General features: G+C 42.3%; 3 protein-coding genes across 4 annotated transcripts; all 3 read right to left on the minus strand.

The window, feature by feature from the left end:
* Nucleotides 1–4,781: 4,781 nt before the first annotated feature.
* Nucleotides 4,782–7,455, minus strand: LOC120824415 (fetuin-B). The gene is made up of 7 exons (XM_040185273.2): nucleotides 7,019–7,455; nucleotides 6,713–6,826; nucleotides 6,515–6,593; nucleotides 6,060–6,226; nucleotides 5,797–5,910; nucleotides 5,529–5,663; nucleotides 4,782–5,234 (listed from the first exon to the last, which is right to left on the minus strand). The coding sequence occupies exons 1-7, from the start codon at nucleotides 7,214–7,216 to the stop codon at nucleotides 4,977–4,979; spliced, it is 1,065 nt and encodes a 354-aa protein (XP_040041207.2). The 5' UTR covers nucleotides 7,217–7,455; the 3' UTR covers nucleotides 4,782–4,976.
* Nucleotides 7,456–8,548: 1,093 nt separating this feature from the next.
* LOC120824139 (uncharacterized) lies at nucleotides 8,549–13,630 on the minus strand. Its single transcript, XM_040184744.2, has 7 exons — nucleotides 13,184–13,630; nucleotides 11,967–12,080; nucleotides 11,660–11,747; nucleotides 11,270–11,436; nucleotides 10,393–10,500; nucleotides 10,126–10,212; nucleotides 8,549–9,697 (listed from the first exon to the last, which is right to left on the minus strand). Exons 1-7 carry the CDS (start codon nucleotides 13,397–13,399, stop codon nucleotides 8,951–8,953), a joined length of 1,527 nt encoding a protein of 508 aa, XP_040040678.2. The 5' UTR covers nucleotides 13,400–13,630; the 3' UTR covers nucleotides 8,549–8,950.
* Nucleotides 13,631–15,144: 1,514 nt separating this feature from the next.
* On the minus strand, nucleotides 15,145–20,102 carry LOC144382969 (uncharacterized). Of its 2 annotated transcripts, XM_078107980.1 has the most exons (8): nucleotides 19,506–20,102; nucleotides 18,289–18,402; nucleotides 17,982–18,069; nucleotides 17,694–17,854; nucleotides 17,279–17,386; nucleotides 16,857–16,943; nucleotides 15,804–16,248; nucleotides 15,145–15,767 (listed from the first exon to the last, which is right to left on the minus strand). In XM_078107980.1, exons 1-8 carry the CDS (start codon nucleotides 19,719–19,721, stop codon nucleotides 15,511–15,513), a joined length of 1,476 nt encoding a protein of 491 aa, XP_077964106.1. In that variant the 5' UTR covers nucleotides 19,722–20,102; the 3' UTR covers nucleotides 15,145–15,510. The 2 variants fall into 2 exon arrangements, with proteins under 2 accessions (XP_077964106.1, XP_040040681.2); XM_040184747.2 differs by having other exon boundaries at nucleotides 15,145–16,248.
* Between the last annotated feature and the right edge of the window lie 4,910 nt (nucleotides 20,103–25,012).

Raw genomic sequence — 25,012 nt, forward strand, 5'->3', positions numbered from 1 at the left:
CAGCCTATAGCAACAGCAACACACATGCATCAACGCACACACACACCCTTACACATCTTGAGGGCCTCTTAAACTGAATTAGTAATGCTGATTTCAAAGAATATGGGGCAACGTGTGGAGCAGATCTGCTCCTCACGGGAGAGAATCAGGGAAGAAGACAGAGAGGCACCAAATGACAACAATACATTTCTAAAGTGGTTGTGCTTGAAGCTGTCTTACGACGTTGGACTTTAAAGGAACTGAACATTTGCAGCTCACTCGGAGGGTGTGTGGAGAGGAGGAAGGGGGGGGGGGGGGTAGATTACTATGGATATAATCTGGCTATCATGCCATTTTATCAAAGATGTATGGAGCCAAAATAATGTATGACCTGTGTACACTGCACCACAAGAGGGTCAATTCCATTCCAATTCAGAATTATACATGTTTACTACATTGGTATTTAACTCAACTCTGTCTTCTTTCTATACATTGAATGTTAATGATATTGAAACAGATGCTACATGAACATGTGCATATCATGAATCTCTGTTGCAGATTGTTACAGTATTTGAGAAGTCAAGAAGTGAAAAACAGATGGAACAGTGCTGTCATGTGGACACGTTACAGAGGTGCAGAAAGCAGCTTCTCCGACTAAAATATTATATTTGTGCAAATGTACAAAATTTGGACCACAAATCTACGTAATTTTCTTGGTTTCATAATCGAAGTTCTGTCCAAAGAATGTCATTTTGGTTGTACTGAAGCATGTATACTTCTATCATTTTACCTATTTGTCATATGGATCATTTATACAAAATATGTAGGCCTTTATTTGATCACTTTCAGAAAACAATATCAGGAGTGGTAAACAAAACTTCCTGTATGAGCTGCTGCTTCTTTGTGAGCGAGTTTCTTCTTGGAGAGCTCCGTATTGTGTCACTTTGTTGCTTGGCAGCCCGAGGACTCCTTGAGGAATGAGTAAGTTAATATGTATTCAGTGAGCTTCTCCTGGAGACGAAAGGTCCAAAAGGTTTCTTCTTCCTGAGCAGTTCCACACTCTTCTCATAGTCCACCCAGCACATTGTGTACTTCGGCCTTAACGGGCCCACAAATCACAGCAATGCTCTCCTATTGACTCGGTCAGGGGCAGTAAACCCATCAGGGCCAAGAGGTGCGCATCATTTTCAGTATTGGCAGAGAGGTCAGTTGAGGTGCGTTGAACTGTGATATAATATTTCAGTTCAGTCCCGTCTGATTGACATGTAATACTCCAGGCCACTTACATTCATCATTTTACATTAAAATCAACAAAAAAGGGCAACAAGTTTGCAGAACAGGCCATTTCATGTATTCTTTGGTAGAAGCACTTGCTGCTAAATGTTTCCTTCCTCCATATGTATATTTCTGGGTAGCAAATGCACTACATACTGTACATTGCAAAACAGAATACACAGTGGATGACGAAATGATCCCTTCCTCAGGATTTCAACTTGTGTTGCTATGGCTGAAATGCAGATGTGCCCTCGAGCTGGATTCAGATCTGTCGTTACTAAGGGAACAGCTGAACTCACTCAGCCTGTGGTGGAAGAGGACCATGTAAAGAGGTAACCGCTGTTTCTGTTTTGCCCGTGTTATGTTAAGCCATAATGACTCATAAATATTATTATACCATCGGAGCCGGTGGGCTTTCTCTTCGTTGGAGCATATTTTATGCTACCATGGTAACTGTAGAAAAAAATAATATAAACTACTTAACAATGTTGTGGGCAAAACCCAAGTGCTGGTAGTCGACCTTGGATGCAGACGATCATCTCTGGCATCACAAGATTATAGACATTGACGCCGTGATGTCATAAGAGGCAGCGCCGCGCTCACTGGGGTAGTTCAAATAGTGCGAGGACACCAGGTTCAAAAATGTAAACAACGGTTTAATTCACGTCCTTGGTTTTAAACAGAAAACAGTAGTCAAAAACGTGCAACTTAGGCTTCGGTCGATCTTCGCCGGTTAAACTTAAATAATGCCTCGTTTTCTCAGTCCCTCCGGTCTCCGGGAATCCTCCTGCATTGGTCTGGTCTTCTGCATCGGGCCCAACCTGCAGCTCGTGTCTCTCTCTCTCCCCCCCTCAATGGTGTGTCTCCCGCCCTTATGAAGGCCTTCAGGTCGTCATACCCTGATGGGTTTCAGGTCTGAGGGGGATGCTCGGAGTGGGGTTCCTAACTCCACTGGCAGATGGAGCCATAGCAGTTACAGCCATCTTCGGTGAACGTATCTCCCTTCCAACACCCAGCCTCTCGTGACATCACAACGCATAAAACATCTTGATTATCAGATGACCCAGAACACCAAGTGCCTCTATGCGGAAGAGCACAGACTCTCTGTCGTGCTAAGGTGGAACATTATAGCAGTTTTCCCAACATAACTGATGCCATGATATAATATTATATCACTCCAAAGCGAGTGCCAGTAAATCCCTGTTGAAAATGATCTAGTACACAACTGGATATCTGTATCAGTGGGTGAGTGAAGCCCACTTGAAATTAACGCCATTCAAATAATGTCTTCTGTAGCGTACACATATCACCCGTCATATATCCTGATGCATTAAAACATCTGTCAGTTTGTGGACAATACAATAATCGTTTGATCCCGTTCAGACAACATTGAGACTACTGCTCCCCAATACCACGCTGTCCTCTCATGTAAAAAGATGCTGGGCTTTATTCAAAGCTGACAATTATTGTATTCCGTTTCAGGCAGTTTTTTTAAATTGTAAAGCCAATTCATCAATCCAATTGTGAATGTCTGGGCAACACCGACGTCACAGCTGACTCAACCACACAGATGTGTGGCTCCTGCAAAAGCGCGTAGGCAACCGCACACAGCCGGCAACGTCTGACTCGCCAATGAAAATATTGCATCGATGTGAAACATTATTTGTTATTGAGGGGACGGAGGCAGAAATGTTAGATTTCTAAAAGTTTTGACCGGGGAAAAAATAATTGTAGCGCTAGTTTGAGTTAGACAGCGCTTTGGTACATAACCTCAGCAATATTTTCTTTTTTTCATAAGCCAAACTACATCAAGCATTTTCATGCACAATGATCTAAATTATGCAAATATTGTGTATGCGTGTCCGTGTGTGTTTTGTTGAAAGCCAGCAGTAGCTGATCAGTAGTGAATCAATATTGTTTGTGTAAATAAACCTCCAATATAATACAGTGCTAGATTATAGGATATGAGGTTATGTGATGTTTTTAACTGTGGTTTATGTTCCTGGCTGAATAGAGAAAAACAGACAGAAAGCCAGCAGCATCAAATCTGTCTCTGTCTTTGCAGAAAGAGACCATGGTCAGAGGACCCTCCTAACCCCTGGAGATGAGGATTCCCTGGTGGAGTTCCATTTGTATTCTACCTGCCACACGTTTCCACTGACAAAGCCTCAAGTCCTGGCCCACTTTCTGGCCTTTTTTAACCACCAGCACCCTCAAGCCCCCCAAAAGTTGGCTAAACCTAGTGGATCAATTTCAGGGAGTACAACTGCGACAAGATGGGGTTTCAGCTGGACTCGGCAAAAAGGAAGGATGTTGTTCCCCCGTGGGAATAAACATGCAGACAGGCCCAGGGGACAAGGGGAAGCATCACCGTCCTGGCCTGCCTCAACTCAGCTGGGGAAGATATCCCTCCTTCCAGCATGTATACTGGGGGAGGTCCACTGGGCCCCTATGACAGGGAAGCGGTCCCCGATGCTCTCTACGGAAAATCGCCAGCAGGGTAAATGGACAGTGAGCTTTTCAGGAAGTGGTTTGCTGGACCCGCTGCTGCTGGTCATGAACGGTCAACAGTCCCGCGTGGATCCAGAGCTGACCCACAGTGAGAGGGGGTCCAACATCCCCTTTCAAGAAGCCCCCTGTCCCCTATCCCCAACCCCAGAACCAACGTCCACCTGCCCCTCCTCACGATCCTTTTACACAGTGCTTTCGTTAGACCATTGGACAGCTAATTGGGAAACAGTCTGTTGGGTGGAACGCATATTTTTGTATTTCATAGTGGGATTCAATCTGCGACTGCACTTGCTTTGACTAAAAAAGAAACATCTTTTGATTTGAATTGAACCATCTATTTGCCCTCACTTTGTTGATGTCCTCAAAAAATGCTGTTCCACATGGTGGTGCTGTGGCTCTATGCATGTCCTCAGCACACTCAATGTCCATAAACAATGTAACCATACTCAGACCAATGGGGAATCCCACTAACTACCTACTAGTAACATATTCAGCAACGCAGCTTCAAATTAAGATCTGTCGACATTGGCCTCAAGATGATTTATAGGAAATTTGGGGTCTTCTTCCTTTAGTGAGGCAGGTTTATTATCTCAGCGTTCAGAGCTAAATACCTTAAACCAAACTTTGTTATGTATGCAATTAAACCATAATAAAACAGACATGATAAAGACATCAAATAGACCCTTGCTTGTCTCCACTTTCAGTCGTTCGTTCGACGTTCCCCATGAAGCTTTCGGGGATGAACAGGGGGGATAATATTCCCAGCTCTGAGCTTCCATCAATGTTTCCCCACTCGCAAATTACCATTTAAAGTAGGCAGAGTGAATTAGCCCAAAATAATTCCTGTTTAGAAATGTACCCATAGACACCTGTCACCGGATTAGATGACATTATTTTTTAAATATGTTCTCTAACCGTGTTTATGGATATTTATTCACTGAGTATCTTTGCCTATCAAGTTTCTTCCCATCCACTTCCCCTCAGCTCTCCTTCATCGAATTACCATGCAATTATTATTTAAGGCAGAAAAACTTTAATCTTTGAAACCATCCCAGAGAATACCTTTTAGTTGTATTAGATGGATACAGGTGGTTTTCTGTACCACAATAGTAGATTTGTAGGTTACATTTACTGTCCTCCTAAACTAATTACGATATACAGATATAGGTCAACAGTTGATCAACAGATAAACTGCCTCAAATTTCAGCCAATCAGAGCTTCAGTCTGTCCAAGCCCAGGTGGTGTTTGTGTGGGCCGGGGCAGGATCTCGCTTTCGGGGCAGATCGGAGAGGCGCAGGATGGTCCACCACAGTGCCCAGAGCTCCCCGGGGCTCTGGGGCAGTGAGGTCTGCGCTGGGTGGGACTGAGTGTGTGTGCTCGTGTGGGTGCAGGTGTGTGTGGTCGTGGTGCTGATGCCCCGTGTGTCCACCGTCTGCTTTTGAATGAGCCTGTTCCTCCACAGCGGCGGCCTAAAAGGCGGAAGAGAAGCCAGAAAGTAACTTTTTAAATTAAGTCGTCTCAGAAAGATGTAGAGGACCATTTGGATGAGGGTGGAGAGACAGAACATACAGTGATTGTAACCTAAACCTTATTTGCAGAGCTGCAAAAATAAGGTTAAGTTATTTCCTATTGGCACACAAACTTTAATTCAATGTTAAAATAAAACATATTCATAATTGGAAAAAAAGCCTGTAAAGTGAGACAACTCAGGTCTGTTGTTTTGGACATTCTAAGAGTTGGAAGACCATATCTGAGGGAGGTACCGGAGGTTCGTAGATCTGGCATTTCACATCTACGGGCCTCCGGCTCCGAAATGAGCCGTCCTTCTTTCCGACCGGGAGTCTGATTTCAAACTGGTCCTCGAGGGTCACATGTGATCCCAAACAGAAGCCTCGATGCTGAGAGAAAAGAGGTAACAAGAACAGGGGAGCCTGCATTGACAACATGGTTCTGTAAAAGCTGAACCAAGATTAAGTACGGCAATCATATATTAAAATACATTTTCAAAACACGTGTGTGTTTGTGACTCACAGCGAACTGACAGTCCATAGGTGGGCAACTGCTCAGGTCACTGTCACCTGCTGTCTTTGAACACACAGTCTCCAGGATTGTGAACTCCACAAAATAGGATGGACCAACAACCCACTGGAAAAGCACACAAACACATTTTGTTGAGTTATAAAATACTCAATGTAGTCAATCCAAGATTTCTTAATGTATATTTTATCACTCCAAAAACTTCCCATTCCCGAATGCTTTTCAAAAAAACTTGAATGACAAATATTTTTCTTAACCTGTGAACTGGCTCTCGTAATGTTCTCCAGAGTAAAGTAGTTGGCCAGGCGGCTCTCTTCATTGAACCTCTGCAGTGAGAGGTTGGCTGTCTCCTTGACAACAGGCTCGTTGAGGTTGTCAGCCGTGGGACAGTCCGGACACACATGCACCACTGCAGTGGCAGGAACTAAACACAAGCACCAACAGGCCCAAAGGTTGACGTAACGTGTGGGTTGAGGATTTAACCTCCATCCTGTAGAATGAACTCTTTCCACAAAACCATAAAACTCTAAGTAATCAGTAATGGATGTTTACTCGCCTTTAGGATGGGACAAAATATATCTAGAAATACCATTTGATTAATGTCAGCCTCTTCAGTTCATACTTTACAATTTTTTACAAAATCGCACCAACAAAATGGACTCATACAGAATTGAATCTTTTTCTGTAATTAAAAGGTAAATAAATGTATCACCTTCACGAAGTGCACAGGAGTAGCTGTGAAGTTTGACTTGAGAGTCAACAGAGACAGATACCTCACATTCTCCAAACACCTGGATGTAACAAGTATAAATATGTACAAACATGCATCAGTATAAAATTGTACTGCAAAACTAGAGAAGTTACAACTTCACCAAAAAAATATATGTGTAAATAGCACACTGGTACTCACTGGAACATTACCAATATCTCTGACTTCACATTGTTTCCATGGTTTCCGGCTTGTGATGTGGCATTTGGTCTCCAAGACATCAATGGTCAGTTTGTAGAATGACCCGCCCATCTCCTGGAAACCCACGTACGCACAAAGACACACACACACACACACTTTTTTCCGTGGCTGCTGGAATGTCCAAATTTTCCACCCTCTTTTTACAAATACTCTGTTGCGTGTATCAAGATCCAAGAGAGTGAATAACCCTGCTCATGTCGTTGTGTGTGTGTGTGTGTGTGTGTGAGAGAGAGAGTTCACCCTCACCTGTCCATGAGTGTGAGAGAGGTCGTACAGTCTGTTGAGGCTCAGGATGTATCCATCTGTCCGGTCCTGGTTAATCTGCTCCAGGGCCTCTTCCGCTACCCTCTCCACTTCAGGGCTATTGCAGCCTGGAGGGTCCGGCCTGGCTCTTCCCCCCCGCTGCAGCAAAGCCAGACACAGGACCAGAAGGTACAAACCCATCCTCCAACACACAGACAAGAACACACGCAAACACAGATTGGTCCAAATAAAAACCTAGATTATACTAAATTGAATCACTAAGGCCTTTCCTGGTTAACCATTTAACATTTAGCGGTGGTTTATAAATGTTCCTGTGCAGGACCTGTAATCCTAGTTTTTCAAGCAGGATTTGGACAGAGGCTGATGCTGGACTTTCCCCTGTGTGCCAAAGGATGAGCAAACAGTTGTTATCTGCTGCTCTGTCGGCCAATGGCTGGCTCGGATTGGATGAAGGGTCACTGGGGACAGTTACAAAAGAAGAGAGAGCCACGGTGAAAAGTATTCGGAGGGTTGGCAAACGGCTCCTGCAGCATAAGCCATTTTTCCGCTGCCCTGTTTAGTGTTCATTTTCTTCCAAACACACTTGTGCCAGAAATGTTCATGGTTTGCTAGTGCTGGTAGTTAAGTGTTCCCAGTTTGCCACAATGCCAACAAACGGAACCAGCTTTTCAGGCTAAAACCAGCTAGAAGCAATAGTATATTTGAATGTGTATTCTCATGTTTTTTTTCCAATACAACCATCAATAGACTTTTTCTCTACCTTTTTGGGGGGTTTTGTTGAGTGACAATTTTAGAACTTGATTGAGTATTTCTTTAACAGGCGGTTTGTGTGACATAATAAAAAATCCATAAAAACATTAGTACGCATGTGCCCTAACCCTAACCCTTACAATATGTCTTTCAGGGGTTCAGAACACAGACAACAGATGTTTGCTGATGTAACCATTATGTCCACATTGCAAATGTACACAAAGTGGGCGTGTGTAGTTTATTCTAGAACCAATGTTTGCACAACAAACACATAAACACATACATTTATCGAGTCCCTAATTGGCAACCAATCTGCATCAAACCTTACAGACTCCATTCTGACAAAATCTTTAGAATAGGCCTATTACATGTATAGAGTCATCATTTATTAATATATTAGACTTGTATATTGCATATACAAATGTCAAATCCATGTTATCATACCAAATTCAACGTGTTGTATGACACACCAATTCATTTCAATGAAATATATTAGCGCTTACTAATTGTAATTCACTTGACCTTTGGCCTATTGGCCACTTCAGTAAGTAACGCTCTTTTCCCTTGTACTCATTGGGAAGACATGAAGACACTAAACTCAAGACTTGACGCTCTGAATTGGGTTAAATATTAGGTTATTTCATTTGCATAATGATAAAAGATTTTCAGAAAATCAATAAAACAATCTCTTCACTTTATGTTTAGTTTAGAATATGAATCTGCTGCGGTGAGATCAGTGACAGGATACACAGGGAGCTCGGGTTTCGTGCATTGAATCAACACACCAAAGTGTGTTGATATTTATTTGTTTTGGTGCAACCAAGCACAGACAACATACAAACACAGAAACAATTATGTTTGCCTCCAGAATTGAATAGTTCTTCCATGTGAATGTGGCCAATTAGTGGTACGTTTATACAGTTGTTTCTGAAGATTGTAAAAACAACATGAGCAGTTTATGGAATCTTTTTTTCTAATGAATGACCGACAGAAGGTTGAACAGGATTCATATTATTAAACTTTCGCAAAGAGTCACCCAGGTAAACACTCAAGGTGCATAACATGGTCCATCACTGTGTCTAAGGCAAAAGTGGTACTGTAAATATTCTCCTGTCTGCACTTTAGTATGTTCTTATATGTTCAACTGAGTTTCAATGGGCCACCTTATGCAGCGGGTTTGAACATGGGGTCCTCAGAAAAGACTTTCTCCATCAGGCTGTCTCCCGTCGCTGCAGGGGCGCAACTGGGTGAGATCGCCCTGGGGAAGGGCTGGATGATGGGTTCCATCTGTCCGGGCACCTGGGGGTCTGGCTTGAGGGGCAGGGTGACTCCCACTTCAGGCCCACCAGCGGGGACTTCCGGGAAAGAAGGCAGGGTCATGGGTTGGTTCATGGGGGGCAAATACCTCACCGTGCCTACTGGGTGGTCGTGGGCTGTTGTCTCGTGGACGTGCTCATGGTGATGGTGGTGGTGCTCGTGGTCGTGCAGGTGAGCGTGCTTGTGGTCGTGATCTAGAGCCAGCTCGTGGTCGTGCTCGTGGGTGTGCACGCCGCCGGCATGCTCGTAGTTGTGGTGCTGGCCGGGCGAGTCGCCGCTGTGGTTGTGTGCCTTGGCGTGATGAGTGTGCACGTGATCGTGGCCATGCCCGTGGTCGTGGGAGTGGTCGTGAGCGTGCCTGTGGCCGCTGCCCACCTCATGGTCGTGTGTGTGGTGGTGGTCGCTGTCGCCAGCGTGCTTCTGGGTGGGGTTGTGATCTGTGTGGCTCTTGGTGTGGTCGTGGTCGTGGTCGTGTGTGTGTGCTCCGTCGGCGGCGTGTACACCATCATGGTCGTGGCTGTGAGCGTGTGTGTCCTTGTGGCCGTGGTCGGTCTCTCCGCCCAAGAGGTGATGTTTCTTCTCTGCTTCAGCGGCCTGAAGAACACATAGAAGATTTTATGATATGTTAGACCTAAAAATATGGAAGAATTGATTTGGTGGATTGATGATATATCTCAGACCAACTTCAGTCACCATGGCTATAAGGACATAGAATAAACTGTTTAGGAACAAAGTTGTCCTTAAGTCTATCTGGGCAGGTTGTGAAGGAGAATTACACCTAATGACGACTGATCTTATTTTTTGTTATTATGGCCATTGTGTGTCTATATGACAACTACTTTATCACTAAATAAAGATGTCAGGGGTTGCAAGGGACAACCTGTATGATTAGTTTAAAAATCCTCGACACTGGATCTCAGCATTTACTTAAGATTTTATGAAATAAACAGAATAATCTATGTTGCCTTTTCTCTTTACTGCTACAATGGGACACTGTTTCTTCATGGCTGTGCAAGTATTACCTCCGGCTCATAGACTTCACATTCGACACTGGTGTCAGCATCATTATCAGGAGAGTAGAAGAGGGTTGCCTTGCAGAAGCCCTTGTGCTGAGGAGATGTGAACAAAAAAACAAGTAAGGGAAGAGAGAGTGGAGGTATGGTTGCGCCTGCAACATAAACAATGTGTAATATGTATATTTTCAACACCCAAAGCAAATCCTGCAAATAAAAAAAAACCTTGATAAAGATAAATGTTCCAATGCGAAATAATTATTATTTATGACTCACAGCGAACTCGCACTCCATGAGGGGGCACTTATCAGCTGCTGCTGCGCTTTTGGTGCAGGTGGTCTCCTGGATTGTGTACTCTACATTGTAGTACATCGACATAGCCATCTGGATATACACACACATACAAAAGAAGTCATATTTAGCGAAGGGTTAGGCACACAGATAGGATATCAAGAGTTGTTGAAGTAGCTGTTGGGTAAGTTAGAGAGCCTTTTACCGATGGAAGTAAAGGAGGTTACTGTTTATTACGTAGTGATGTGAGAAAACCCAGAGTTAATTTTTTTCAGTTTTCCAAGGAAACTCTAAAAATGTAATGCAAATAACTCACATGAATCCCGGTGACAGGAATAAACTAGGGCTGGCGATAGATAAAATTAACTTGAAATTAATTCATCTCGATTAATGGCGATTAATGAATGTTCTTGTAGTTACAATGTTATTTTTAATAAATGTTTGTTTTTCTTCAAAAGACTAAAGTAGTGTGTAATCACTTTAGAGAACATGTATTTAAGACACCGGTTTAAGTGGTCCGTATGCCGCCACCCCCCCTCTGTTTAACACATGGAGGGATTCATCTCCACAGTTCTCTGCTGAATGTAATTTGTTTCATTTGACTTCCAATGCAAAAAGCTCTCTCCATCTTGAGTTGCCATCTTTCTTTCTCCAATGTACTCGTTTTGTTTTGCGTTCAATTTCTGGGTGACTTCCGGAAGTAAACCGGAAGTTTACCACGGACCGGTAACTTCCGGATGTAAGGTACGTTAACTACGTTAAAATAATTTGTCGCATTTATCTCGGCCACATTAATCGCATAGATTAACGCGTTTATGTTGACAGACCTAGAATAAACCTTTTTTGAACTGTGAAAACATACCCCAGCTCGAGCACGCAGGACTTTGAGCGGAGCGAAACGTTTGGACAATCCGCTGTCACTGTTGAACTTCTCCAGCGAGAGAGTCACGGCTTTCTGAATCTCAGCGTTTTGCATGCCAATAGAAGACAGACAGTCGGGACAAATTGAATGCACCCTGGCTCCCGGAACTGACCAGAAAAAGAAAACAAAATCAAATATCTCAAAAAATAATGTACACTGACATCTCAACTTTTTTTCAGCAAAAACAATATAAATATGGCACATATAAAAGTTATTGAGAGCCGTGTCAACTACAACAATAAAAATAAATCTAGTAATTGGCAGAATTTTCTTTCAAAATAGCACACAAGTGGGCATTGACGACTTTTTCAGATTTCAGTATTTTCTTACCTGGTCTGACAACACAGTCATATTTGTAGAGACGTGTCACTCTGTGCACCTTACTGATGTAAATGGAAGCTTTGCACTGTCCATATACCTGCAAAGACAAACACAACAATATGGAGGTACCAAATTTGAGTATGGTGCAGCAAGACGTATGACTTATATCTTGTTCCTGGTTGTATTATTGTATCTAAATTAGTCTTCTGATAGTTTAAGAACTGCTCGTTACGTAGGTGAAACATGTTGATTTATGGCTTATAATATGCTGTGTGTTGACTTTGGCATGTTAAGCACTGTGTGTGAGTTTTCTAACCGGTGTGTCATGTGTGGGACGAGCCTCGCAGGCCTTCCAGTCCTTCTTGCTGAGAACGCTGCAGTTGGTCTCCACAACATCCAGAGTCAGGTAGAAAACCATGCCGCTCTCTCCCTGTGATGCACACACACACAAGCACATTCATAGACAACACTTTAGTAGAACACCTTGATATCAAAAATCTTGGGGCAGGACAATGGGTCACTGTGTGATGCCTGAAATGATGATAAATGAAGCCCTTACGTTTTAACAATCAGGTTCTAGAACCTTCAATGATATCGGTTACCCGTCCAATAATCCTTGGTGTCACCTGTGAAGGTTCCCTGCCACATTAGTTGTGTGTGTGTCCCTTTAAGGGCAGTTTCCCGAAGGTGCCAACTGGAGACACCCGGCCGATCACCCTATACGTCGTCGCCACAGTGTGTGGATTGTCCTGCCAATATCTGAATAAATACTTTACCTTTTGGTTAACTGTCTGTGTTAGGTCATGGCTGTCTGAGCTAGGTTGTTGTCTTATGTTTATCAGAATTAAATCATCATACATTTTAATAGACATTCTTGTCATCCAAGTCCTTTTTTGACTTGGATGTCAGATGAGGTCACGCACGCGTAAATGTCCTTCAAAACATACCAAGTTGCTTTAATTTTAATCATCTAAGAGTGCATTGTTATACCTTAGTTTCATATGTATTGCTAATCATGATAACAGCAATTAAGTGGTTTGAAGACACTGAGGAAAAATAATAAGTATCTTGGCCTTAATATCTAATAATCTTTTACATGTCAGCTTGATTTTAGACATAACGTGTATTTAGAAAACCAAAAGTTGACACCAGAGAGGATTACATCATGTCCATATCCTTATCTGGTACTCTGCACCCAATGCCAAGGACAAGGGCAGATAGCTGCGTGGCATTTTGCGCTGCAGAGAAGGTGACTTTCCTAAATCTGTCTTTCCTGTAGAACCTCAGACAGGAGACGGCTGTCCACTAACACCAAAATCTTATCCCACGTACATTTTCAAACCCCCATTTACAGTGTTTCACACTTAAAAACATAAAATGAACAAACGGTCTGCTGGTTCAGATGGTTTTTGATGCATCTTCCGACAAGAAGACAAATACATTTAAAGTGTTTTTGACGGATATGGATTTTAACAAGTAGCCTGATAATCCTTTTCTTATAACGTCAACAATTCATTTTTCATTTGGACTCACATGTTTTGCCATGTGCACGTTGGACAGACGGTGCAGGGCGAAGATGTAGCCCTCCAGCCGGTCCTGGTTGATCTTGGTGAGAGCAAGTTCTGCAGCTCCTTTTGCCGATGCGTCTTCACATGACCCCGGCTGTATGTCTTCATGTGCCACCGGTGCAGCGCAGACGTACATGCATCCCAGTGCCAACAACAGCGCCAATAGCATACAGTGCTTCATGGTTAAGGCCTGAGACAACAAGGCATGTGTTACTCAAATCCCGCACTGGCTAGTAGAAGAGATACTCACAGAGGGATGTGTTGACTTTTTATTTTAAGCGATTGTTTGCTGAAGGAACATCCCGTCCCCCTCTCTCTAACACACACCCACACCCACACATACACTCAAGTTACAGACTTCAGTCTATTTGGGTAAACATGACCATTGACCACAACTCCCTCTTCAAAACACAAGGTCCTATCAAGGAGTGTTGCAACTGTTATTCTATTTGCTGGCCAATCAGTTACTGTGAGGACTTGCATAGTGGAGCTTATCAGTTTGGAGCTTATCAGCCCTGCAGTGTTTTTTTTTCTTTTCTCTGTGATCAATATGTTCAGTCAGTAGGCTGCAAAACTCTTAATCCACTCTTGGAGTCCTCTTTTTCTGGAAAGAAGCATTTACAAGACGCAGCGACACAGTGGTTGTCATCTCAAAATGAGGTGTTAAACAATGATTTTGAACAGTTAGAGTTCAATTCAAACTAGCTGCTTATCAACAGCTACTGTAGTTACTTTACCAGCTGAACAAAGTAGTATCAGGTCATGGTTGTCACCCTTAAAAGCATAGACAAATGGCCAAATTTGCCTTGATTATGTCACTCTGCTATAGCCCTGGCAATTTGTGGCTTCCTCTTGGTGCTGGTAGTTAAGTGTTCCCCGTTTGCCGCAATGCCAACAAATTAAATCAGCTTTTATTAGGTGCTACAATGTTAAAAACCGCTACGAAAACTAGTATATATTTTTATATATATTTTTTTTATTCCAACCTTCAATTTTTGTGAGATTGCCATCTCATTTTTTTGTCCCTTTTGCCGCTTTTGTGGAGTGTAAATTTTACGATTTAATTGTTAGTTTAGTTTCTAAACACTAAAAACATGTTAAGTCCGCTTCAGAGCATTTCATTAACAGAAAAAATAAAAGCTTTTACACATTTAATGCCATAGGTCACCGTGGCTTCTTTCTTATTATGTCAGACTCAAACAGTTTGAGTGATGTCATGAAAAGACCACATGTTAGTACGCATGTACAATTATTGAACGTTTTATTTGTAGATCTTTTTATTTGGCATCAATACAATACTGGAAATTACAATGTGTTTCAGGGGTTCCGGACACACATTATAGTTGTTTATTGATGTGACCAGTATGTCCACATTGCAAATTTACACAAACTGGATGTGTGTAATTTATTCTAAAACCAATGTTGTTGTGTTTTCTGTGCAAATGCAACAACACATGAATTTATTGAGCCCCTAATTGGCATCTGCACCAAACTTCACAGACTTTATTTCACCGAATTTTCTTGTGACGGAAGACAAAATCTTTAAAATAAGCCTGTTACATGTATAGCGTCATCATTTATTAATATAATAGACAATTGCATATTCAAATGTCAAATCCATGTTATCCTACAGAATTTAAGTTGCTGTGACCCACCCACATTTGAATGGAATATATTAGCAGTTACTGATTGTAATTTACTTCGGAAGACATGAAGACACTAAACTCAAGACTTGATGCTTTGAATTGGGTTAAATATTATGAAAAAGGGTTATTTCATATGCAGGATTACAAAGGATGTTTTAGAAAATCAATAAAACAACCTCTTCACATTATGTTTAGTTTAGAATATGAATCTGCTGCGGTGAGATCAGTGACAGGAAACAAAGGGAGCTCGGGTTTAGTTCATTGAATCAACACACAAGTGTGCGGTGTTATTTATTTATTTTGGTGCAACCAAACACAAAAAACATTCATGTTTGCCTCCAGAATTGAATAGTTCCTCCGTGTGAACGTTAGTCGTGTGAAAACAATATGAGCAGTTTACTGAATTTATTGTTTTCGAATGTATGACCAACAGAAGGTTGGAGGTAAACAGAGTTTATATTTAACCATTTGCAAAGAATGACCAAAGTAAGCAGTTAAGGTGCGTTACATGGTCCATCACTGTGTCTAAGGCAAAGGTGTTACTGTAAATATTCTCCTGTCTGCACTTCAGTATTTTCTTATATGTTTAAACATCAAGTGTGTTTAGACATACATTCAGTTTCCAAGTGAGTTTCAATGGGCCACCTTATGCAGCGGGTTTGAACATGGGGTCCTCAGCGAAGAGTTTCTCCAGCCCGCTGTCTCCCGTCACTCCAGGGGCGCAACTGGGTGAGATCGCCCCGGGGAAGGGCTGGATGATGGGTTCCATCCGTCCGGGCACTCGTGGGTCTGGCTTGAGGGGCAGGGTGACTCCCACTTCAGGCCCACCAGCGGGGACGTCAGGGAAAGAAGGCAGGGTCATGGGTTGGTTCATGGCGGGCAAATACTTCACCGTGCCTACTGGGTGGTCGTGGGCTGTTGCCGCGTGTTGATGGTGGTGGTGCTCGTGGTCGTGCCCGTGGTTGTGGTGATGGCCGGGCGAATCGCCGCTGTGGTTGTGTGCCTTGTCATGGTGAGTGTGCACGTGATCGTGGTCGTGCCCGTGGTCGTGCCCGTGGTCGTGGCCGTGCCCATGCCCGTGGTCGTGCCCATGGTCGTGGCCATGCCCATGCCCGTGGTCGTGGGAGTGGTTGTGAGCGTGCCTGTGGCCGCTGCCCACCTCATGGTCGCGTGTGTGATGCTGGCGTCTGTCGCCAGAGTGCTTCCGGGTGGTGTTGCGATGTGTGTGGCTCTTGGCGTGATCGTGGTCGTGGTCATGGTCGTGTGTGTGTGCTCCATCGGCGCCGTGTACACCGTCATGGTCGTGGCTGTGAGCGTGTGTGTCCTTGTGGCCGTGGTCGGTCTCTCCGCCCAAAAGGGGATGTTTCTTCTCTGCTTCAGCGGCCTGAAGAAAACATAGAAGATACATTTTGTGATATGTTATACCTAAAAAATATGGGAGAATTGATTTGGTGGAATTGAAGATATATCTCAGACCAACTTCAGTCACCATGGTTACATTACAATAAACAGTCCTTAAGTCTTACTGGGCAGGTTGTAAAGGAGAATTACACCAAATAACGACTGATCTTTGTTGTTTATAATTATGGCCATTGTGTGTCTATATGATAACTGATTCACGAAATAAAGATGTCAGGCTATTTGAGACAACCTGTATGTTTGTTTAAAAATCCTCCTCACTGGATCTCAGCATTTACTTATATGACTAAGATTTTATAAAAGAAAAAAAAAATCTGAAAAAAAAATGAATTACTAATAATAGAGGCAATAAAATAATATTGCCTTTTTCTTGTTAGTACAGAAAGTAGAAAATAGAACAATTTAGTCTATGGGACACTGTATTTCACCGCATGAAAAGGGGGATTTTCTGCAGTATGCGGCACTGTAAATTGTCGTGGAATTTCAGGTTTGCGGCTGTTCACGGCAATTTGCGGGCAACGCCGAAAACTGCCGTAAATTGTCAGAAATTGATGTGGGTTGTGCAAGTCTTACCTCAGGCTCATAGATCTCACATCCTACATTAGCCTCACCATCACCTTGGAGAGGGTAGTAGATGGATGCCTGGCAGAAGCCCTTGTGCTGAGAGAAAATGAACGCAAAAACAAGTAAGAAAGGAGAGAAACGAGGTATGGTTACGCCAACCAGAGTTGAATAATTTCAAACAAACAATTAAACTCCCGCTGGCTAGGAGCATGCTTTGGGAGATTACAGCACTAACAGTTTAAATAGTTCACCTGAGTTAAATCTGGAAAGTAGGAATGAAAATTGGATTTTAATTGTTAAGATTGTTTCAAAAACAAAGAGTGCAAGCCAAATATAATTATATGTAATGAATATCTTTTCAACACGCAAAACAAAAAAAAATAAACATAAAGATAATGTTCAAATGTGAAATCACTATTATTTACACTCACAGCAAACTCGCGCTCCATGTGGGGGCACTCATCAGCTGCTGCTGCGCCTTTGGTGCAGTTGGTCTCCTGAATGGTGTACTCTACCCTGTAAGACTTCCCAGCGACTACCTAAATACACACACACACACACACACACACACACACACACACCCAACCACACCCACGCACACATTAAAAAAATAGTGATATTTGGCGAAGGATTACGCACTAAAATAGGAAATAAAGAGGTGTTGAGGTAGCTGTTGGGTAAGCTGGAGAGCCTTCGACCAATGGAATTAAAAGGAGGTTACTGTTTAATACATAGTGACTGAGAAAACACAGAAGTACATTTTTTGTTCCACGGAAACTTATATGCAAATAACTGACATGAATCCAGGTCACAAGAACAAACCATTTTTGAACTGTGAATGCATACCTGAGAATGAGCACGCTGGACTTTGAGCAAAGTGAAATGATTCGACAAATCGCTCCCACTGTTGAACTTCTCCAGCGAGAGAGCCACCGCTTTGTGAACGTCAGCTCCTTGAATGTCAATAAGAGACAGACAGCCTACACAGCCGACTGAGTCTCTAGGAACTGACCAGAGAAAAAATTATAATCGCAAAATATCACAAATATCAAAAATACAAAAATACAAAAAAACACTGGCAACATCTCAACTCTCATTTCTTAGAGACTTTTTTAGATTGCAGTGTTTTCTTACCTGGTCTGACCACACAGTCATATTTGTAGAGACGTGTCACTCTGAGTACCTTACTGATGTAAATGGCAGCTTTGCACTGTCCATATACCTGCAAATACAAACACAACAATATGCATGGACCGAATTTGAGTATGGTGCAGCAAGACTTATGACTTATATTTTGTTCTTGGTTGTATTATTGTATCTAAATTAATCTTCTGCTAATTTAAGAACTCCTCGTTACTGAGGTGAAACATGTTGATTTAAGGCTTATAACATGCTGTGTGTTGATTTTGGCATGTTAAGGACTGTGTGTGAGTTTTCTAACCCGTGTGTCATGTGTGGGACGAGCCTCGCAGGCCTTCCAGTCCTTCTTGCTGAGAACGCTGCAGTTGGTCTCCACAACATCCAGAGTCAGGTAGAAAACCATGCCGGTCCGTCCCTGTGATGCACACATCAGGAAACAGGAATCAGGAAACATTTATTGCCAAAATATGTCAAACATACAAGGAATTTGTCTTTGCGGTTGGTGCGTGACAGTAGACACAAAACAGACAATAGACAACAAGACAGCAGTGCACAAGCAACAAAATAAAATAAAATAAAATGAAATGCAATGCTAATGCAATGGGTTAGTAAAATAAGGCTATGGGTTAGTATAAAATAAGAGAATAAAGTTAAAAATTTAAAATATATATAAAAAAAAAATATATATATATATATATATATATATATATATATTAAAAATAAAAATAAAGTGCACTAGCGAACAAGTGACGAGTGACGAGAAAGTGACAAATGAAAAATTACAGTTAAAGTGACATGTGCAGTATGAGGGAGAGTGACCAGTGGAATGTCAGAGTCAGTCAGTGGGGGACCGGGCTCTGTTGATGAGCCCGACTGCCGACCGGAAGAAACTGTTTGTGTCAGGTCTTAGTCCTGATGGACCTCAGCCTCCTGCCAGATGGAAGGGGCACAAACAACATACACAAGCACACAAAAATCTTGATAGGACAATAGGTCACTGTGTGATGTCCTTAAAAAGTTTGGGTCGCTTTAATTGAATCATCTAAGGGTGCATTGTTATACCTTTGTTATATATTGTTAATTATGATCACAGCAATCACTTAACAGTGATTATATAAGTATCTGTGCCTTTGAACCCAATAATCTTTTACCAGGAAACCAACAGTGGACGTAAGAGATGATTACACTGTGTCCTTATCCTGCACCCAATGCCAAGGACAAAGGCAGATTGCTGTGTCTTTCCTGTAGAACCGCAGGCAGGAGGCGGCTGTCCACTAGGACCAAAACCTCATCCCACGCACATTTTCAACCCCCCCATTTACGATGTTTCACATGTATACACATAAAATAAACGAATGGTCAGCAGCTTGAGATGTTTTTTACGGCACCTTCCGATCTTGACAAAGACACTTAAAGTGCTTTGAGGGATATGGATTTTACCCCTAATTGAAAAAATAAGAACCCTGATAATCCAACTTTCCTATCAACATAAATCATTGATTCTTCATTTGGACTCACATGTTTTGCCATGTGCACGTTGGACAGACGGTGCAGGGCGAAGATGTAGCCCTCCTGCCGGTCTCCGTTGATCTTGTTGAGCGCAAGTTCTGCAGCTCCTTTTGCTGACGCGTCTTCACATGACCCCGGCAGAATGTCTTCATGTGCCACCGGTGCCGCGCAGACGTACATGCATCCCAGTGCCAACAACAGCGGCAACAGCATACAGTGCTTCATGGTTAAGGCCCACAACAACGTGTGTTTTCAAATTACGCACTACTAGCTAGTAGGAGCGATACTCCCAGAGGGATATGTTGACGTTTTATATCCTGCTATTGTTTGGTGAAGGCCCATCCCAACCCCCTCTCTGACACGCACACACACTCAAGATACAGACTGTCTTTTTTAGGTAAACATGACCATTGACCACAACTCCCTCATCAAAACACAACGTCCTATAGCGGAGTGCTGCAACTGTTAATCTATTTGCTGGCCAATCAGCTTCTCTGAGGACCTGCATGGTGGAGCTTATCAGCCCTGCAGTTGCACTCTTTTCTCTGTAATCAATAGGTTCAGTCAGTTGGCTGCAAAGCACTTGATCCCATCTTGGAGTCCTTGTTTGCTGGAAAGAAGCGTTTACAACATGCGACCACACAGTGGTTGTAATCTCAAAGTAAGGTCTAATTACTCATTAGCATTTAGAATTCATTTCAAACTACCTGCTCATCAAAAGCTACTTTAGTTACTTTACCAGCAAAGCAGTATCAGGTCGCTGTCAACACTCTTAAAAGCATGGACAATGGTGCAAACATGCTTTAATTATTTTACTTATGCCGCTCTGAGATTTTGTGGAACCTCTGAGGAGGTGTCAGTTAAAGTGGGAACCCTTAATTCACATCTATAATGCCAATTTTTTTCGACTTTCCAGGAAAGTACTTAGACTTAGAGTATGTTGGATTGCCAGCGCAAGATTGAATGATTTTACGTTACTTTCCCTGAGGAGGTCTTTGTAGTTCTTTTGCCACCGAATTTCACTGCATACATCACTCACAGATTTATTATATGTCCAATTTCTCACTATGCAGATATCTGAAGTAATGTCATAATAACTGCAGCCAAAAGTGAGGGTGTCAGTCTGAGTGGTGTGTAACATACTCAGTGGGCCAGGTTTTTAACCTTGACATTTTAATGATTTGTCAAGAACCTTGATCCAATCACTGTCAAATGCAAATGACAATGAGTAATGACAATTTAATTCAAAGCATTTAGTTTATTTTGGTTTTTAACTATATCTTGTTATCTTGAGACAGATTTTTGAAGTCTATGTGGAAGAATGCGGTATATAAGTGCAGGCATGAAAGTAGGCACGTTATGCTTCAGCACATCCCTGAACTTCGAACTGAACTCACTGATTTAATCTTTGTCGAAACAAAATAAACAATCCATGGAATTACCAGACAAAAATCTATATTTCTTGTGCAGTTGATGTGTTGCAACTTAAACCAGCTATTACATAATACACAAACACGTTGGGACACGACCGCTTACATAGTCCATTACAATCTAAATTAATCTAAAGTAAAAAGATAGAGCATCCAGATCAAGATACTGTCAGGGTACAATGAAAGCTACAGTACTGAGTCAGGTGGAGGTGATGGTTGTAATAATATTCCGGAGTAATGCAAAGCTGTCTTAAAAGATGTCCACATTACTTTCTGAAATAGCATTACAGTTTTCTTTCACCAATGCGAGGAACTGCATCCATGTGAATTACATTACATTTTTGTCACTTTAAAGTGGTGATTTGTCGGTCAGTCATCGTCCACAGCGCTGATCCTTACAGGGCTGGAGTGGAGGGACGGGGTACACCCTGGACTGGTGGCCAGTCGATCACAGAGCTGACATAGAGACATTTTCTTTATGAGTCACCGCTTAACCTGGCCTGCACGTCTTTGGCCAGTGGGAAGAAGCCAGAGGAGGCGGAGAAAAAAACACCCTCGTGCTGTGAGGCGACAGTGCCAAACACCACACCACTGTGCCGCCCGTGGTAAATAATGTTGGTTATGCAAGTGCTGATTTTGTTTTTGTCAGTGGGCGTAGAAGTGAGGCAGGGTAATGACTTTTAGGGCATTGACACAAATCATTACAGCAAAACCTTCCGATTGGAGAGCAGGGGGGGATTTGCGATTTGGAGCCTTAATTCTTCTTCATTTAAAGAACTTTTATTTCATTCCCGTTAATATCACAAGTTAATCTCCCGTGATAATGCAAACACATAGCGCACAGGGAAAATATCCATGCATACTCTATGGGGCAGGGGTGAAATGGTAAAAGAGACAGGTTAGGAATCTGTGTGCAGTTTAGCCATATCAGCTAATGTTGGACTACGTGTTGGCTTAAATGCTTGGACTATTGGTCCAGAGTGAAATTTTCAAACATAAGAAGAGAAATATCCAAGCATATTTCTTTACAGATTACTTTCCTTTCAATTTAAAAAGGTACTTCTATCAGTATTTTTATCCTACTTCTACGTCCATTTGAGAGAGAACTCCATTTTTTGTAATTGTAATTATTAGCATCCGACAGGTTAAACAACAAAATCTAAAATCCCTTCACCCTTAGAAAATAATGTTATACAGCGGAAGACCTAGTAATTGTACCAACTTTTAAAGTCAGTTATCAGATGGAAAAACAAAAGTGACATTATTTCAGCGTCTCTTAATGGGCTTAAATACTTTACTACATTAAACTTTAAAAGAAGTTTTTACCAGTCAGAGAGGATCTATCAAAAAATGGAATGCAAGATGTTACGGTCAGTGTGGGTTTTCAGCTGAGGTTAAACAAGATAAAATAAGATGGGTTTTCTCATCAGTTCCTAGAAGTATTATGTCAACTCTCAGGGGTTGGCTTTAAGTGTACACTCCCTTACATAAGACACAAGGTGGTGCTGCCGCATTATGCAATATCCAACCAACAACTGGCACTAAGTCACACATGACGTTACTGAGCACGGTAACCTTACGTCATAACCTTCCTCCTACAGAGCGCGTAGCAGCGCAGAGACAGGTCACTGGTATCAACAGAGATTCATGTTACACCGCAGGAGAAAAATAATGACCTAAGGGAAGAAGAGGAACAAAAGGGGCTCTCGTCATAGAATCCTCTCCCAGTCTTGGGGGGAGTTTGTTGAATCCAGCGGTGTGACTCACACCTATACCGTTTTCAGTCCCACCTCTTACGGTTATGTAACAAGTCGCAACAGTTGGGTTGCTGTTTCTAATTGAAGAGGATTGCAACTTAAACCTCTGGACAGGCCTCTGCACTTGGGTCAAACTCCAAAACAAACCTCAAAATATTTCCACTATTTCCAATGTTAAAGACAAGAGATGTGGATCATCTAATTATGTTTAGGGTGCTTTATATTTTAATCAACCTAGCCATATAGAAGACTACAGTTGCTGCTGGTTCCCATTGCTGCGTTGTGCTGCTGCCTCTCCGGGTCACTGTGCTGGTGGGCCAATCCCCCCTCAAGGACACGCAGCACAGTCCACGTAGTGCTCGATACAATAGGTCAAAACCGCACGCACACACTTCCACACAAATCTCTTATGGGTATTCTTTCATTTGTTTTCTAAATCAGCAGCCTGATCTCATGGGAAGGTGCATAAATAGCATGACATTTTAGGACATCCAAATGTAATAATTTGTAAACAGTTTCTTGTGGACATTTGGATGAGACTTCTGTGGTGGCAAAATATTGAACTTTTAGCACGTTGTAACTCTTCCAGAAGTCACTTGTTAAAATGTTGTCATTTAAATATTGTATCATTAGTTTTAGATGCATGACATTCCTGTTTATAGACTCCTTTAGTTGTTGTGTTAACAAATAATTGATTAAAGCAGTGCAGCTGCATGTTTCTGCCATGTGATTCTATATTGAACGGCCTTCTGAAGCAACATATTGCGCAACCAGTCGGATTTTAATCAATTGAGTGAAGAGAGAGAGAGAGAGAAAGAGAGAGCAGTACATGTAGGGTCTGACTGATCAGGGAGTGCTTCAGCAATTCATGTTTGCCTGAATATTAATATACATTTACACTGGACAAATCATTTTTGAAAAGAGTTTGTTCATAAAGAATCTGAAGAATTTGTTTGCAATGAATGTGTGTTTCCCCACACACGTTAATGCATGCATATTACTATAGCAAGGTGTCGGGGGAATGACTGTGTTCAAAATAGTTTTGACCTACATCTTTCCTTTTGGAAGTCAAGGGTTGTTTGGGGAGAAGGGTTGATTTTTTCTTGTTTTACATTTGCTTCCTCAATTGGTAATCTTGACATTTCAATTACAGATAAAAAGAGGCGGTTTCAAGCCCACAGAAGTCTCTTTGGTGCTGAAGTGAGGCTGTGTTTAACACATTGAAAAACGGATTGTGGGTGTCAACTGCCTGCCAGTCTGTCGTAATTAAAAAAGGCAGGGGATTTTCAAAGCAGGTCAAGTTGACATTGGAAACATACTGAAGAGAATGTTCAATTTTTCTTCATTTTTAAAGATTACAAGGTTATAAGCAGCTGTAAAACAGCAGATAGAGACCGTGATAGAGTTAACATATATTTTAACTAATGCATCAAGTAAAAGGCCCTTGTCTCCACGTATGTGTCAATGTCACATTGTCAGTCACACGGTCAGAGTGGCTCGTGTTAAGCTAAGTTTTCAAGAATTCTGGAGACAAAGCACGCCGCGGAGCACTTAAACTCCTTCCATAGAGTCAAAAATACACAAAAAAGACCAAGCACATAAACACGACGCAGATTGAAGCATGCGCACACAGCACACACAACTAAGTGACTCATCCATCATCCCATTGCTCCCACGTTAGATGAAAGACGTGAATGCGGCCACCCAGCAACGGCGGTTCCGATAGGTTTCCTAACCTGCGTGCTGTTCCCCACGTAGCCTCATCACAGCTCATTAAGGCCCGCAATGACTGACTCAGCGCCGAGGCCTACACACATTCCCCCCCGGTATCTTCCCTTCTCCTCCTGCACCGACGCTGTGGTCTCTTTGCAACGGATCATTTAGCTGAAGCTGGAAAAGTCAACCTCTTTGTTTGGGGTCGATATGCTAATCGTCACGGCTGAGGGCGCGCAGTGGAAGCGGACTTTTCGCTAAGCTTTGAGTGAGCAACCTTTTAACTATTAGAGCTGGTCTGTGTTTAAACTGTCATGCCAGCAGATTCCTATCAGTTACCATAGCAACACCTGTTCTAGTCCCGTCGATCCTTGTGTGAAGACGTCTGGGTGAAGGCATGAGATGAGTAAATGTTAACTTAGAACATTGCATCATTTTACAACTTCTCATGCTCCATCACCTCCACCTACAGGAAAAGCACAAGCCATGAGTAGAAGGTCAAAAGGAGGGGCTGAGGTGACCTGTGGATTTAGTACATGCACAATTAGCGAGTCAAAAATATAATAAAAATGTTAATGTGATAAAAATGTTGGTAGCTCGCTCACTCAACTGTTGG

Source organism: Gasterosteus aculeatus, chromosome 8 (genome assembly GCF_964276395.1).
Source record: "Gasterosteus aculeatus chromosome 8, fGasAcu3.hap1.1, whole genome shotgun sequence".
Lineage (NCBI taxonomy): Eukaryota > Metazoa > Chordata > Actinopteri > Perciformes > Gasterosteidae > Gasterosteus > Gasterosteus aculeatus.

Bases quoted from the DNA above. Each gene is read 5' to 3' on its own strand.
- LOC144382969 (XM_040184747.2), bottom strand. From the start codon at position 19,721: ATGAAGCACTGTATGCTGTTGCCGCTGTTGTTGGCACTGGGATGCATG. The intron at 18,070-18,288 runs GTTAGAAAACTC...TTGTATTTGCAG, and splicing joins GTCCCACACATGACACACGG to GTATATGGACAGTGCAAAGC. The intron at 17,387-17,693 runs GTATGCATTCAC...GTGTGTATTTAG, and splicing joins TCCAGCGTGCTCATTCTCAG to GTAGTCGCTGGGAAGTCTTA.
- LOC120824139 (XM_040184744.2), bottom strand. From the start codon at position 13,399: ATGAAGCACTGTATGCTATTGGCGCTGTTGTTGGCACTGGGATGCATG. The intron at 11,748-11,966 runs GTTAGAAAACTC...TTGTCTTTGCAG, and splicing joins GTCCCACACATGACACACCG to GTATATGGACAGTGCAAAGC. The intron at 10,501-11,269 runs GTATGTTTTCAC...GTGTATATCCAG, and splicing joins TCCTGCGTGCTCGAGCTGGG to ATGGCTATGTCGATGTACTA.
- LOC120824415 (XM_040185273.2), bottom strand. From the start codon at position 7,216: ATGGGTTTGTACCTTCTGGTCCTGTGTCTGGCTTTGCTGCAGCGGGGG. The intron at 6,827-7,018 runs GTGAGGGTGAAC...GTGGGTTTCCAG, and splicing joins TCTCTCACACTCATGGACAG to GAGATGGGCGGGTCATTCTA. The intron at 5,911-6,059 runs GTTAAGAAAAAT...GTGCTTTTCCAG, and splicing joins TTACGAGAGCCAGTTCACAG to TGGGTTGTTGGTCCATCCTA.